This window comes from Piliocolobus tephrosceles, chromosome 9 (assembly GCF_002776525.5).
Source record: "Piliocolobus tephrosceles isolate RC106 chromosome 9, ASM277652v3, whole genome shotgun sequence".
In the NCBI taxonomy this organism is placed as follows: Eukaryota; Metazoa; Chordata; class Mammalia; order Primates; family Cercopithecidae; genus Piliocolobus; species Piliocolobus tephrosceles.
Window position 1 is genome coordinate 1573058 of NC_045442.1, and position 15490 is coordinate 1588547.

The following is a 15490-nucleotide window of genomic DNA, read 5'->3' on the forward strand; positions in this document are numbered from 1 at the left end:
GCCCTTATGCCCCCCACGCCAGGTTTGCTGCAGTGGTTGGCTTCCTACAGGCGTCCTGAGATGGCCCCTCTCGACAGGGGCCCCAGATCTGTTTCTCCAGCTTCAGTGTCAGAGCCTGGGAGGCCTGGGGGGACCCGACACTCGCTGTGATGTGCACCCTAGGCAGGAGGAGGTCAGGACCCCAAGGGCAGCGTGACCAATGCTGCTCGCTGCTGCCTCCAGTGGACGCACTTGAGAGCCACGCCGACCCCTCCGGACCTCAGGGAGCTTTGGGCCTATGTGGGTGCCTGCAGTGTGCAGTGTGCATGTGTGTGTCTGCTGTGTTCCCTGGGACTGTCAGAAACTGTAGGATGACAAAAACAGGTAGGAGGGAACCCTGGCAACAGGGTGGGAGAGAAGAACTTCCAACCAGGGGCTACTGCAATGTGGAGACTTGTAGGATCCGTTTAGCATTTACCGAGATGATGTCTGGAACTGTTCTGCCGTTCTCTCCTCTAAATGAATTTCCAGGCCTGGGCCCTTGTCTGGCCATTAGCTTAACCCTAGTACGTGCCTGATACTTAAAAAGTGTTTGGCAACCAGAAAGGGTGAAAAAACGGGAGGCAGGGAGGACCAGGGACCACCCATCAACCTTTTCCTATCCCTCCCACCCCACCATAAAGCAAGGCACAGGCTGCAGACACAGCAGAGGAAACTCTTGGCTGACTGAGAGCTGGGACACTTTCAGGTGATCAGGATTCTCCCAAAGATTCTTCCAGCAGAAAGAAAAGAACAAATGCTAAATCCTGGCCGGGCACAGTGGTTCACGCCTGGAATGCCAGCACTTTGGGAGGCTGGGGCGGGCGGACTGCTTGAGGTCAGGAGTTCAAAACCAGCCTGGCCAACATGGTGAAACCCCCGTCTCTACTAAAAACACAAAAACTTAGCCAGGTGTGGTGGGGCACGCCTGTAGTCCTAGCTACTCAGGAGGTTGAGGCAGGAAAATCGCTTGAACCTGGGAGGCAGAGGTTGCAGTGAGCCAAGATTGCGCCACTGCACTCCAGCCTGTCTCAAAAATAAACAAATAAATGCTAAATCCAGTGGGTGTTTTTATCTTTTAAAATCAGACATTTAATTTTATTTTAAAAGACATTAAAAGTATGTATTTGGAGGGAAGCCCACCCATCTGCACTTTACTCCCACTCTAAAATATAGAGAAGGAAGACTTCTTCGAACATCCAGATCTCGAGTGAGCAAGCAAAGAACCAAATATAAACATGAACACACAGGCGAAGTCTACAACAGGCTGCCGCTTTGGTGGCGTGCAATGGGCTTTGCGTCAGGGTTTATCTGTTGAGTGTCAAACATGCAATTGATCTGAAGCCCAAAATATGGGCTCAAGTCATGGCTGGTTTCAGAGCGACATGAAGAGAAGTGCACTGCTTTTTACAAAGCAGGTGACGCCCCAGGCTTTACCCAGCCACAGGCTTTAGCTCTGTAGTCCTTTCATCAGCTGCAGTCTCAAGGCTCCCGCCCCATCGAATGTCCTCGGGGTGTGACCTCACAGTGACGGATCCGCAAAAGCACATGCAGGGCAGGGGGGCACACCCCAGGACCAGGCTGCAAAGCCAGTGGCCATGATTCCCCAGGCCCACCCAGCCAAGCCCAGCCCAGCCCGTGGGTGCCACTGGCCAATGGGATCCACCCAGCAGCGGCCGCCTGGGGCTGTGGCGCCCTCTTGTGTCCTCCTGCCCAGCTGCAGGGAGCTGGGAGGCCGGCAGCCTGGGAGCTTGCGCTCCCCGGGCCCATGCATGGAACCACTTCCCTGTTACCGACATGGAAATCGGACTCTTATTTATTTATGCTTGTCTCTCCAACAATACTGAAATACATCTGTGTATATAAATGCTTATATGATTGCTTTTATTTCTGTAACATGGACTCCTAAATGTGTTCAAAGAAGAACACGTTCTTAACCCGGAAAGATGCCTTCCGAGCAGCTGGTGGCAGCAGCCTCCATGCACTATCCAAGGCTCCACCACCCCGGCTCCTTCCCACGCTCTACCACCCGGGCTCCTTCCCACGTTGCTCCACCACCCCAGCTCCTTCCCAGGCTGCTCCACCACCCCGGCTCCTTCCCACGCTCCACCACCGGCTCCTTCCCACGCTGCTCCACCACCCCGGCTCCTTCCCACGCTGCTTCACCACCCGGGCTCCTTCCCACGCTCCACCACCGCGGCTCCTTCCCACACTGTTTCACCATCCCCGGCGGCTCCCTCCCACGCTGCACCACCACCCCCGGAGGCTCCCTCCCAGGCTGTTCCACCAACATCCCCCCGGCTCCCTCCCCCCCTGCTCCCCCCCCCCCCGTCCCCCCCCCTCCGCTCCCTCCCACGCTGCTCCACCCCCCCACGCTGCTCTACCCCCACCCCGCTCCCTCCCACACTGCTCCACCCCGGCTCCTTCCTGCTGACCACATAGGCGCCTGCACCTCACGTCCACCCTACGTCTTCCTCGCAGACTGAGCTTTTTTTCATGTCTTTACGGTAGCTTGGATTGCCTCTTCTGTGGACTGCCTGCCATACTTTTTGCCCATTTCTTCTACTGGATTCTCAAATTTTTTAAATCAATTAGTAGCCATTCTTTGTATATTAGATACGAACGTTTAGGCACAAAGATTTTCCCTTGGACTCTGACTGTAGCACTCTGGGCCGTACCAAGTATCTCACCAGTGCCTGGGGCAGTGCAGGCCAAGGGCGGCACAGGGCAGCAGCAGCCTCTCCGTGCGTTCAGCTGCCTCACCCAGGGCCTGGTGGGGTGTGCACAACAGCAGCAGCTACCACGGAGCTCTGCCTGCTGCCACGGCTGAGGGTCTGCCTCTGCAAGAGGTGCGCGCTCCCGCAGGCAGGGCCTGTGCCTGTCCCTCCCTGCTCTCAGCAGGCCCTCCATACTCGCTGACTGAACTGCTCTATCTCATGATGGGTGAGTTTCTAGAAAACCTATTTTTTTCTTTTTTAAGAAACTGTATACACTCTCACTGCGATGGGCTCACAGGACTCAGAAGCACGTACTGTGGCAGCACCGACCCCTCCTCTGCGCCCCCCTCCCCGGAGCCACAGCCCTCCCCGCAGTCATTGGTTTGGTGTACATCCTTCCAGACCAAAGTGAGTTTTTGTGCATTGTCCTGCAAATTGTGCTGTTTTCACTTACAACGATTCTTCAAGACACTTTCAGGCCGGTGGATATGGTCACTGACCACCCTTCTGTCAACCACAGAGGGAGCTCATGGTCTGGACGTGATGATTTAGCCGTCTCCATCTGTTGGCATTTAAGTTTCCCATAGTTTTGCTATAATTCAGCTCTGAAAGCATTCTTAGTGATGTCTATTTGTGCAAGTATTTTTATTCCGGGAAGTGGCAAAATATGTATTTTTAAACTTTTCCATATATTGGGGGAAATTAGGAAAAAAGTGACAGCAAAGATGATGACTGAGTGTCCTGTGGGACCCGGGACCTGAGAAGGGTGAGGAGGTGCAGTCCTGGTTTATCCACCATGTTGGACACCGTGAATTCCTAACTCTGAGCCTTGTTCTGAGGTTATGTAAGATGTCACCATCAGGGAAGCTGGGCCGGGGGGAGATGGAAACACTATTTTTGCAACTTTCCTGTAAGTCAAAAACTAGTTCAACACAAAGTTAAAACAAGGAAACACTCCTGAACTGTCCCAGCAGTCCATGCCTGCAGGCCCGCATGGCCACCCTCTCTGCTGTGGGGTGAAGCCTTCGGGGGCCTTACCCCAGCTAAGGGGGCTGCAGAGGCAACCCCTGGCCTTTCAAAGCAACACACAGGGAACATTTCTTAAAAGAAAGAACCAAAGAAACATCTGTGGCCAAATTCAAAGGCACATTTGCCTAACTATGCTCACAGGACAGAGAAGCAAGCCAGGCGCATTGTGGAGGGAGGAGCCGCCAGCTCCCACCACTCTGTGCCCATGGCCCATGCCCGCAGCTCTGTGCCCACTGCCCTGTGCCCACTGTCCTTTGCCCGGCTGGACTAACACCCCATACAGTCTGGGGAAAACAGGAAGAGGGGACTGTACTCAGGATATCCCATGTCCCATGGCTTAAGAGAGCTGGCAATCTTGGCTTCTAGGGAAACTGCCTGCCCTGAGGTCCAGAGACCAAGGGTGAGGAGCCCAGACAGACCTCTGTAGGGCCCACCTCAACCTCAGCTGCTTTCTATCTTTTGAATCTTTTCCCCCCACCTCCTCTTCCCCCTTCCCTCTTTGAGCTTCTAATTCCTCAGACAGGAGCCAAAAGTCAGTGAGCCAAGAGGCAAGCCCTCAAGGCTGGGGCAGGAAGGTGTCCCCTCTGGCTGGGCAGTGAGCAGTGGTTCTGGATGCTGCACTCCAACCCAGCCCCACCAGCCAGCAGCCTGCACAAGCAGCTTCCTCCCCTTGTCTGGGCTCATGCTCCACAGACAGGGATGCGTGCGAGCACCCCCCACCCCCGGGACTGGACTAGTGCCCGGTCGCCGCCCATGCCCGCCGTACCATGCTCCTCCGCGGAGGCAGGAGTTTGCTGAGCTCTTCCTTCCTCTCCCTCATCCTCTGGGCTCGCGCTCTCCACTCCTGCAGTGCCCTTTTCTCTCTGCAGAAAGGGAAGGTTAATGTCGTAAGTGACAGGCAGCTTCGAGCCAAGGCTACAGGATTTCTCTGTCATTTTACAGCTTGTGGTGCCCCTGTCTCCGGGGGGCACAGGCTGGGGGTGTGCATGCCCTCTGGGTGGGAGTCTGAACCACGGCCTCTTCCTCCCGGCATGTCTGGGCAGAGCCGGGAATGCCGGGTTCTATCCCGAAGCTCTGTGTGACGGTGCTGCCAGCAGTGACTGACGCTGGGGGCCAGCCCCACCCAGTGACCAAGGAAAAGGCATCACGACCCCTTTCAGGTAAGGGCACCAGCTGGGACTGCCACCGCAAGCACCGCACGACGGGTTGGGGGTGCCTGGCTGCAGGTACTTGTCGACATAAGGGCTGTCTGTGGAAGACCTGAACACCTGTCTCTAAGTCTCTCCCTTCAGATACTTGAGTTTCACTTTTAAAAACAAACAGGCATCTGGCCGAGGCGGGCGGATCACAAGGTCAGGAGATCGAGACCATCCTGCCTCACACGGTGAAACCCCGTCTCTACTAAAAATACAAAAAATTATCCAGGTGTAGTAGCAGGCGCCTGTAGTCCCAGCTACTCGGGAGGCTGAGACAGGAGAATCACTTGAACCCGGGAGGCGGAGGTTGCAGTGAGCCAAGATTGTGCCACTGCACTCCAGCCTCGGTGACAGAGCAAGACTCTGTCTCAAAAAATAAAATAAAAATAAAAATAAAATAAGACAAAAACAGGCATCTTCAGGCCTCCCCAATCCTGAGCCAGAGTCACATGCTCCTTCCTCACAGCTCGTCACCTAGGACTGTGAACATCCCAAGTAACACCCACATGTGCAGCTGGGCTGGGCTCCTCGTGTGTGGCTGGGGTGGAATGAGGTCCCCAAGAGCCGTCGCCCAAGCCCAGGGCTCCACCCCCGGAAGGCCACATCTCCAGCCTGCAGGACTCCCGTGGTTGGTACCCTCTCTCCATCCTGCCCCCAGATCTGGCCTCCTCGGGTCTCTCCCATCATCCTGGATGCCGGGGCCCCAGCCTGGGTTTTCCCCGACGCCTCCACCCAACCTCTGCTCTTCCTTCCTTGCGGTCACAGCAGCTCAGCCCTCCTAGGCTCCACCTGGCCCACGGCCCACATCTGACTACCTTTCTGCTGAGGGTTCCATCCTGAGTCAGTGCTGCCAGGAATCAGAGCCTGGCTGTATCCTCCCCCGGTGCCACCTCAGGGCACAGGTGGTCTCACCAGCTGCCTCAGGTAAGGCCATGTCCTAACACCTGCCTGAGTGGGTCCCAGGTCCCAACCCCCAGCCCCAGCCAGGTTGGTGCCCCCCATGTCCCCACTCAGCACCATGTGTGGCACTGGCCCCGCTGCGCTCCTGGACGAGGGCCCCCACTTAGTGTCACTGTCTTCTGGTCACACAAAGGGGTGACGCTGTTCACAGGGTTGATGTGAAGGGGCCGGCTCTGCTGGGTCTGGACCCTCCGAACAGGCCTGCGGAGCTGCTCACTAGGAGACTGTAGGACACTGGCTCTGGGCTCCAGGCAGGAAAATAAAGAAGAGACGGTTCACTTGCTCTTTGTATCCAAGAACTTCTCTTCCATGAAGGTGTGGGACGAGGCCCGAGCCTGATGTTTGGAGGTGAGAGTACCCTTTCTGCCCACTGCAGTTGGTGGTGCCCCAAGAGCCTAAGGCAGGGGCTGTGCCTGCAGAAGGTCTCACCACAATCACCTCCATCATAGCCGTGGCCAAGAGGGTGTGGGTGAATGGGACTCCCACAAGCAGCCTCCTGGCAGGGCAGGTGATACCAGAGGAGTCAACGGGGCAGGTATCTGGGCCACCCCACTTCAGAAAATGGTACCCTGAAATTGGCAGAGCCGAACAGGAGTGGGACCCGCCTGCAGCAGGGCACACAGAGGGGGGAGGGCAGCTGGCATGCTCGACAGGCAGGGCCGGTCCTGAGGGGCTCACCTCGCAGTGAGGGACGGGCCCGGCTCTGTAGAGCTACCCCGAGGGACAGTGTGGGACGACTGATGGGCACCAAAGGAAAGCCTTCCCAGTGCTCCCTGGGCCCCAGCAGCTGTGGCCCGTGGCTGGCAAGACCTGGTCCCACAGTGCTGGGCTTTCTGGAGCAGTCCAGACCACACTCCTATGTCCTAGGACAGCCCTAGAGCAGTCAGTCAGCCTCACCCCTGCCCATCAATATGACAGCCTAGGGCAGGGGACCAGCTCGGAGGGCTTCACCTCACTCATATTTTTACTGAAAAAAAGACAACCAACTGCAGTGTCTGTCTGGACATCAGGTGACAGCTGTGGACAATCACAGAATCTGTGTGCTAAACACGGTCCCTATCACATGGTCCCGAGAGAAAACAGCACACACACAACGGGGTGGCTTCAGGAGGGTTTATTCATGTTGGGGAGGGAGCAGGTGAGCCACAGGGGCAGTGCAGGAGCCCTGTGCCAGTCAGGGCTGGGCTGCAGCTATCCACAGGACAGACCAGGGAAGGAGAGATTGCCGGAACCCAGAAGGAGGGAGAGGCTGGACTCGGCCAGCTCCAGGCAGCTCAGAGAGAAGCCGGGCAAGAAAGACGAGGCCCTCGCTCTCCTCTTCCTCCTTGGCCTCCTGCTGGGAGCCCCCACTGGCCAAAGCCAACCACCAAGTGAGGGCCACAGGGGTGCTATGGCTGTGGTCCATGCTGGCCGGACTCCTGGGGCCCAGGGATGGGTGGAGCCAGGTGGTCAGTGGAGCTGGAGGACAGAGAAGACACTGAGGCCACTGAGCACGTTGGCCGACACACCTCACAAGGTGGTGGCACTGGTGGTGGTCACAGCAACACAAGAATGAACCTCCCCGACGACTATGTCAGGGCCTGGGACACTCTAGGGAAAGTGAGGAGGAAAGGACTGAGGAAGAACAAGAAACGAGGGAAAAGGACAAGGAAGCAGGCAGGTGTCGTGAAGAAGCCAGGGCAAAGACGGACACAAGCGGGCGACCGCAAGCACTGCACCTGCGCCTGTCCCACATGGAGGCCTCGGGGCTACAAACAAGGGAGCCCATGCACGCAAGGCCCTGCAGACCATGAGCTCCGTGCCTGCCCCACACGGAGGCCTCAGGGCTGCAAACAAACGAGCCCATGCACGGTGCTGCAGACCACAAGGGACACGTGCGGCTTGGCTTCCAGGTGAGGAAGAAATGGATCCTGGATCAGCATCAGTGAGGGGAGAACTAACTAAACACTTCCACAAGGGCTGCCATAAAATCACAGCCCAGCCCCAGCTCCAGGTGCACTGGGCCGGCTGCGCGGACCCCCGCCTTATGTGGACTCACCGTCTCTGCTGCTCCATCACAGCCTGCTTCTCCCGGAGCTCTCGGAGGGCCGCCGCTCGGCTCTCTTCCAGTCTTTTTGCTCGGATCGCCACTTGGTACGGTGACAAGAGGTCGGGTAAGATGTCCCTGGAGGACGCCATGTTCCTTCTAAAATTACAGAGTGTTTTTAGCCGAATGTTTAACAAAACCCTGTGACGGTAACTCATACAACATGTGAAATGTAAAAGGAGGGCCTGTGGCTCATCTGCTCATCAGAACAACTACCACGACTAGAAGCTGCAGTCACCCCACAGAGTCCACAGTGTTGACTGTTGATTTCAGGATATGTAATGAAGATGCATGGATGGCAGCACAGCATTGTCCCAATGCACCCACTGCCAGCCAGCTACTTTTCTGGGACGCTTGACAGTCAGCCTGGGAAATGCACCTGAAGGACATGCAGCCTTGGCAGCTGCACCTGACCTGCTTGAAACCAATGCCACCCCCTTGTCTGACCTGGACAGATGCCCACAGAAGCAGGGGTCCTGGCCAGCAGCTCGCCTGGGCTGGAGGATGTGACATGCCTGGAGTTCAGGTGCACGGGGTGACGCTGCAGCAGGTCGGAATCCCGCCGCTGGGTGATGTAGGAGCAGGGGCGGGGCAGGCAAGGCCATCAGAAGGCGCCTGGCCTCCATACGCACATTCAGGCAGGGTCAGATACTGGGTGCCCCTTGAGGGAAGCCCGCAGGACAGCAGAGGGGACAGCCAGTAACACCGTGGGGTCTCACGGTGCTGGGGACTCCCTCTCTCTGCCCAAGAGAGGGAGCTGATAGGTGTGCCCTAGTGTTTCCTCCCAGCGAAAACGCCTGGGAAAAACCCGGCCAGAGACAGGGGCTCTGAGCCCAGGACTGACAGCCAGCCAGGTTCCAGAACGTGACACCTCCTTGCCATGACCCTTGCACCAAAGCAGCTTGAGAAACACAACTGGAAGCCCTGCCTGGTCTTCCCTCCAGAACCAACACCTCGCCCAGAGGAGAAAGGCCCATCCCACTCCACGGCCTGCCCTGTGCAAGCCTCACACCAGCAGCACATCTTGGGAGGCCACAACCAAGCGTCATGCCTGGTGGCCACGTCCCAGGAGGCTGGTCCGCACCCCCGCCCCCATGCTGCACGACCTCCCACCCTCGTCTTCCCCGTGCACGGGAACAGCAGTGACTGTCCCAGCAGAGCAGAGAAGGCAGGCATGGCCTGTGCTCTGGGACAGGGGTCAGCTGGGGTGCATGCTGGGCACTGGCCTTTATTTAACTTGCTGCTTTTGGAAGGGCAGGTGGCCTGGGCTCTATGGAACACCAGGTTTCCCCTTGTGGTCTCAGGGTCCGGAGGAGTGTGGAGGAGCTGCCCCAGAGGCAGGCCTGCTGGATGTCGGAATTAGGCTGGGGCAGTGATGCTCTGTCATACTCCAGCTCCATGTCTGATGCCTTCAGAATGCTTTTATTCCCTCCCATTATAATTTTGGGATTTCAGGACCGACCAGCTATGATTTTTACATAACATTACTTTTCTTGCAAGTATTTTGGACACGAGCACTCAGCCTCATAAACAGGCCCAGGCCACGCAAGTCACCTCGGACTGGGCCTGCTGCTCCCACCATGCCCACTGCTCCCCAGCCAGAGAACACAGAACAGTGCCAGCTTCCCGAGTCCCAGACCCTCAGGAAGGGCCACCATTCCGAGCGTGGACCAGGGCTATAATCTCAGAGCTTCTCCTTAATACCTATGACCCCACGACAACCTGACCAAGTGGGGAAACGGAGGCCCTGATAATGCATGTGACATCACAACCACCCCCGTGGGAAAGCTGAGGCAGAGTGGCTATGGCTCACTCTGGCAGGGGCAGCAGAGGGGAAGACAACATTCAGGGCCCACCCAACCATGGGGCACCGGCTCCAGGTTGAGGCTTCCTGCCAGAGGCTCCAGTTCTCTGCTCCAACTTCCCAAGCCACCCAAAGCAATCTCCGAAGGCTAGTGTCTAGTATCCACATCTGACGTATTGATCAAATTATAAGTACTATGAATAAACATACCACAATTCACTTGGATTAACTATTATTGGAGTTCCTAACAACAAATACATAAATGAAGGGAGGAGGGGAGAAAAGAGGATTCTAAGCAGCAGGCCCAGCATATTCCTGCCCTTTCACCATGCAATTGTGTGGACTGAGAACATCACGAGTGTGTTGGAGCCTCCGAGGCCTCGCTGTAACTGGGAACCTGCCGTGCGTGCTGCCAGGACATCCTACACTTTAATTTGTTAGTAATGCTTCCAAGGTTTGTTTTGTTCTGTTTTGAATGTTCAAACCTACAGGACAGCTGAGAGACCAGGGCCGTGAGCGCTTCGTGCCGACGCCTCCAGGAAGGTCTGGTGCCATCTTGCGCCTGCCCATGCTGGCTGCTGCGTGGAGCCTGAGGGCCCACAGACCACCACGGCCTCCCAGAATCTGCACCCCCTTAAGCCATTGTTGTCCCCTTGGCTATGACAATGTGCCTCTTGAGAATGCATGATCTACATTCGCCAACTGTTATTTTGCAGCATTCTCTCTCTAGATATTTATACACACACAGGCACACACATGCACACCACAGATACACACCTCCTATATGTGTAGGTGCATGCCCTGCCACACCCATGACTCAGTTTTTCTCTCATGTAGCCTCTGCAGAGCCTGTTCTCCAGGGACCCTCGCCCTGGGTGTGAAAGGAAAATAAAATCTTGGCCCCAAACTCACTGCGCCAAAGGGAAAGGTAAGCTTGGGAAGTGGGCTGCACAGTGACTGCCTTCCTTTTGTCCCCAGGCAGCTGCCAGTTATTTTCTGCATAACTGACCTTTCCCCCAACTCCTCTCTTTTCACAGGTAAAATGTGGATTCAGTGAGCGCTGATCGAAGCCCCACAGGAATGTGACCACTTGGCTCACCACCTGCCCCCACTTTTACTTCTCTTTCCTCCTTCCCCTGCTGTCCATTGTTTCTCCTTTAAACGCTGAGGTCCTCAAAGCTCTCTCTGGAGAAAGCACAGGCCATAGATCTTACTGTCACTTGTGTTTCTTTTCCCTGGGTGCATCCTCAACCTTGGCAAACTCAGCTTCTGAATGGACTGGGCCCTGACACAGACGCTCTGGGCTTGATGCAGGTCCCCATGACCCTAAACCCGGGACCGGCACTTGCCGCACAGTGAACAGCGGCAATGTGAAGGGACACTTTAAAAGCTGGACCTGATGTTTTAAAAGATAATTTAAAATAATTGTATGAATTCGCAAAGATCAAGAAAATCCCCTGTTGCTTTTAAGTTTTACCTGAAAACGTGTCTTGGCTTTGGCAGTTCTTTCTCATTGTTCAAGGCCGCCTTGAGATTTGGAGGTAATTCCCTCGGTAAGAGCCGATTTCCCAGAGTGTCTGCCTTCCCGTGCTCAACAATCTCCTGCCTCAACTTCCAAAAGCGCCTGATCTCCTCCTCGCTGGGCCAGTGCTCTGAGCAGTCAGCAGACTTCCCGAGCTCACTCAGGTCTGGCTTTTCCACAGGCGGGAGAAAGCCGGCCTTCTCTTTCCTCACAGCCCCCTCTGGGCCCTGAGCGTTCACAGCTCCTTCGTTAGACGCGTGGTCTCTGGACAACTCCAATCCTGGGCTCGGGAGGCCATGGAGGGTCATCTCTTTCACCGGTGGAGCCTCTGGTAGAGGAAGAAACCGCTTTAGCAGCTGCCAGCAACGCCATTCCTCTATGACTCACTCAGAAAGCCAGTGATGGCGCCTCTCTGTGAAGAGCGCCTGGATGGTGGGGGGTGGGGTGCCCAGATCCTCCATGGCCACCACATTCCCTGTCAATCCAAACAATTCCTGTCACCCCACCTGCACCATGCTAGGCTTCTATGCTAGGGCACGCAAAGCAGTTACACACGGAGGGAATGGAAACAACACTGCCAGAAGCACACCAGGACCCTCCCATGCAGGCCCCGCCGGGCGCACCTGACCCTCCCACACAGGCCTTACCACTTTGTAGGGACTTTGTGTGTGTGTACACAGGGTAATCTCGCCACATTTAATCAACATTTCTGCTTCCCCTCAGATCACTAGAATCTTTATTTCTAAGTAATGTTTAGCCCATTGTGCCTGCTTTTCTTGTTTGGTGATGCTTTTGTTGACTTTCTCAAAACATGACTTCAGGGAGGTGCTCCAGGCACTTCGGGAGCCACTGGGACCTAGAGGCCAGTCTTCTCCCAGCACGTACCCATCACGACCTGAAGGCTGAGTGAGACCTCAGGTGGCCATCGCAGTGGACACAGGTGCATGGACATCACGCCCCTGGCTGCCACACGCTCCTGACTGCTGCATGCTCAGGGTCTTAAGTTTGAAAGGAAAAGTTTTAAAAAATGGGCAAACATGCTTCAAAATGTCCTAAGAAGCTGTAAAATTTCCCCTGGGGCACAAGTGACTAGAAACATGCATATTTGAACAATCTGCCTGTGGTTGGGGCCAGAGACAAAACTGAAATTCATGAAAATGTAAGCAGACAGGAAAAATGGGATACCGGCAAAAAGACTTTTTTTTTTTTTTTTTTAAAGATGGAATCTCACTCTGTCACCCAGGCTGGAGTGCAGTGGCACCATCTTGGCTCACTGCAAGCTCCGCCTCGCAGGTTCACGCCATTCTTCTGCCTCGGTCTCCTAAGTAGCTGGGACTACAGGCGCCGGCCACCACGCCCAGCTAATTTTTTGTATATTTAGTAGAGACAGGGTTTCACCGTGTTAGCCAGGATGGTCTCGATCTCCCGACCTCACGATCCGCTCACCTCAGCCTCCCAAAGTGCTGGGATTACAGGTGTGAGCCACCACACCCGGCCAGCAAAAAGACGTTTTAAAGTAATTGAAAGGGCAAAGTGCTAAAAATGTACATAGTAGCTGAAAAATCACTCCAGGTGGCCCTAAAAACTAATAGAGAAGAGTTAGAAAATATTTATTTTTGACCAGTCACTTAATGTATTTTTTTCAAACTTAGAGAAAAGTTGCAAGAACACTGCTGAGAAGTTGGTGGGCCCCACACCCCATCAGCAGCCGCTGCTGCCTGGCCCCCGTGAGCCTGCCCGCCCCCGTGAGCCTGCCCGCCACTGCCTCTCTGTCTGGGGGTGCTCATGCATTTCCTAAAACATTCAAGGGTAACTTCAGACATCCTGCCCCTCCACCCTCAGATGAAGACGCTCACACATCACCATAGCGATTCACCAAAACCAGAAGTGTCCCATCGCTGACTTCTGTCATTCACTGGCTGGCCTTCCTCACGCCTTGATAACTGTCCCAGTAATGTCCTGTATCATATTTGTCCTGGCCCAGGATCCAATTTAGGATGAAGCATCACATCCAGTTTCCTATTCCTTTAGTCTCCTTCAATCAGAATGAACCTTCAACTTCTCTTTTTTATCCTGATCCTCCAGCGGAGCCTGTGTCCCCTGAGCCCCTACGTCCTGGCTCTGGCTGTGCCTGACGGTTCTGCACCTCCATCCTTGTCCCGGCTGTCTCCAGGTCCTGGTCCTACCTCTCCTCTGCCACCCCATGCCCTCAACTACCTGTCCTCACTCCTGCCAGGTGCCCAGTGCCCTCCACACTTCCAGTCCAGCAGCTAATTTTCTTTTCCTCTTCTTATCACAACATCCTGGCAGCGTCAGGGACAAGGGTGCCAGAGCCAGGCGGTTTCAGTGTGATGCACCAATGGAGGACGCTACAACCTGGTTAAAATATGTTTACAAACAACTCAGCAAGCACAGGGCCAACTGCTGATTCTTTTTTTTTTTTTTTTTTTTTTTGAGACGGAGTCTGGCTCTGTCGCCCAGGCTGGAGTGCAGTGGCCGGATCTCGGCTCACTGCAAGCTCCGCCTCTCGGGTTTATGCCATTCTCCTGCCTCAGCCTCCCGAGTAGATGGGACTACAGGCGCCCGCCACCTCGCCCGGCTAGTTTTTTTGTATTTTTTAGTGGAGACGGGGTTTCACCAGGTTAGCCAGGATGGTCTCGATCTGCTGACCTCGTGATCCGCCCGTCTCGGCCTCCCAAAGTGCTGGGATTACAGGCTTGACCCACCGCGCCCGGTTTAACTGCTGATTCTTAATCATTTAAAACAATTTCCAAATAGAGGCCATTTGGGTCAAAAGTGCAAGGTCAGTTATTTACAAAGACCTAATTATTTACACAGTTCAATTACAGCACATATATAATTATCTCAGCTAATTGTTCAAACATACGCATTTTTCTTAAGTATCAAAGTACATCACAAATAGTAAAATTTAAAATATTCTGAAAATATTTCAGAATATGCACTTTTTTGGCGAGCCTTCATTATGATTCTCCTTTATCACCATTTAACTTTACTTTTTCCAAGTGTAACTAGAATGCATACTCAAGACCAGAACACATCATGAGCATCTGAAAATACCTGGCTGGTCAGTATGTTGAAAGAATGGAAAAGGTTAGTGAGCACCCACCAACAAGGTGATTAGATAAAACGTGTCTACAGGGCCATTTCCTGCCAATTTCCTTGTACCTCGTTAGGAATGAGGACATTTCATTGTGCTTATTTTAAAATAGCTGTCTAATGGAGCGTCGGGTCTCCAGCGGAGCGTCGGGTCTCCGGCAGGGTGTCGAGCCTCCAGCGGAGCGTCGAGTGTCCGGCGGAGCGTCGAGTGTCCGGCGGAGCGTCGAGTGTCCGGCAGACCATCAGGTCTCCAGCGGAGCGTCGAGTGTCCGGCGGAGCGTCAAGTGTCTAATGGAGCATCGAGTGTCTAATGAAGCGTCGAGTGTCCGGCGGAGCGTCGGGTCTCCAGCGGAGCGTCGAGTGTCTGGCGGAGCATCAGGTCTCCGGCGGAGCGTTGAGTGTCCCGCGGAGCATCCAGTGTCTAATGGAGCCTCGAGTGTCTAATGAAGCGCCGAGTGTCCGGCAGAGCGTCGGGTCTCCGGCGGAGCATCAGGTCTCTGGCAGAGCGTCCAGTGTCCGGTGGAGCGTCGAGTGTCTAATGGAGCATCGAGTCATCCCTGAAGCAGCTGCCCGCGGGTGGCTTGGAGGTGATAACTGTTTCATTTGATCAATCACAATAAAATTCTATGAAAATCCACTCAAGACAGGATCTATAATGTGCCCAGATTTACAGAACCAAGGAAAAGACACAGAGATGACTGGGCTGGCCTGAGATCAGTGTACACTGTGTCAACTCAGCAGAGGACGCATGGCTCCTGTATTTCTCAGGATGTTATTAAAGAGAAGATAGGTTCTAACCTGATTTTAAAAAGCTGTAACTTCAACGTTAATGTGATTTGTCGTAAATCACCTCCTACAAACCTTGAGAAGCTGGATTTCTGGGGAGAGAGTGTTCTACTGCCCACATCCGCAGGAAGCGCTGGATAGCCACCAATCCCTTCTGCACGATGAGCTGAGGAGGGAATTCCAGAGGGCAGTGTCTTAAGTTCAGTGCTTTCAACGTGGTTACACGCCCTGCAGTGGAGAAAAAAAAACTGCCAG

The 15490-nt window shown here is 54.7% G+C and overlaps 1 protein-coding gene across 9 annotated transcripts in view; it reads right to left on the reverse strand.

Annotated features, from left to right (window-relative positions):
* The window catches only part of LRRC27 (leucine rich repeat containing 27), a 56405-nt gene that overhangs the window by 21380 nt on the left and 19535 nt on the right, over positions 1–15490 (reverse strand). For 7 of the 9 annotated variants that reach the window (XM_026448230.1, XM_026448231.1, XM_026448229.1 and 4 more), the window contains 4 exons: positions 15311–15463; positions 11288–11660; positions 7959–8105; positions 4531–4627 (listed from right to left, as the gene is read on the reverse strand). In XM_026448230.1, coding sequence (XP_026304015.1) covers positions 4531–4627; positions 7959–8105; positions 11288–11660; positions 15311–15463 — 770 coding nt within the window. Of the gene's footprint in view, positions 1–3119; positions 3603–4530; positions 4628–7024; positions 7379–7958; positions 8106–11287; positions 11661–15310; positions 15464–15490 lie in introns of those variants that run through there. The other 2 variants (XM_026448233.2, XM_026448234.1) reach the window with 2 other exon arrangements.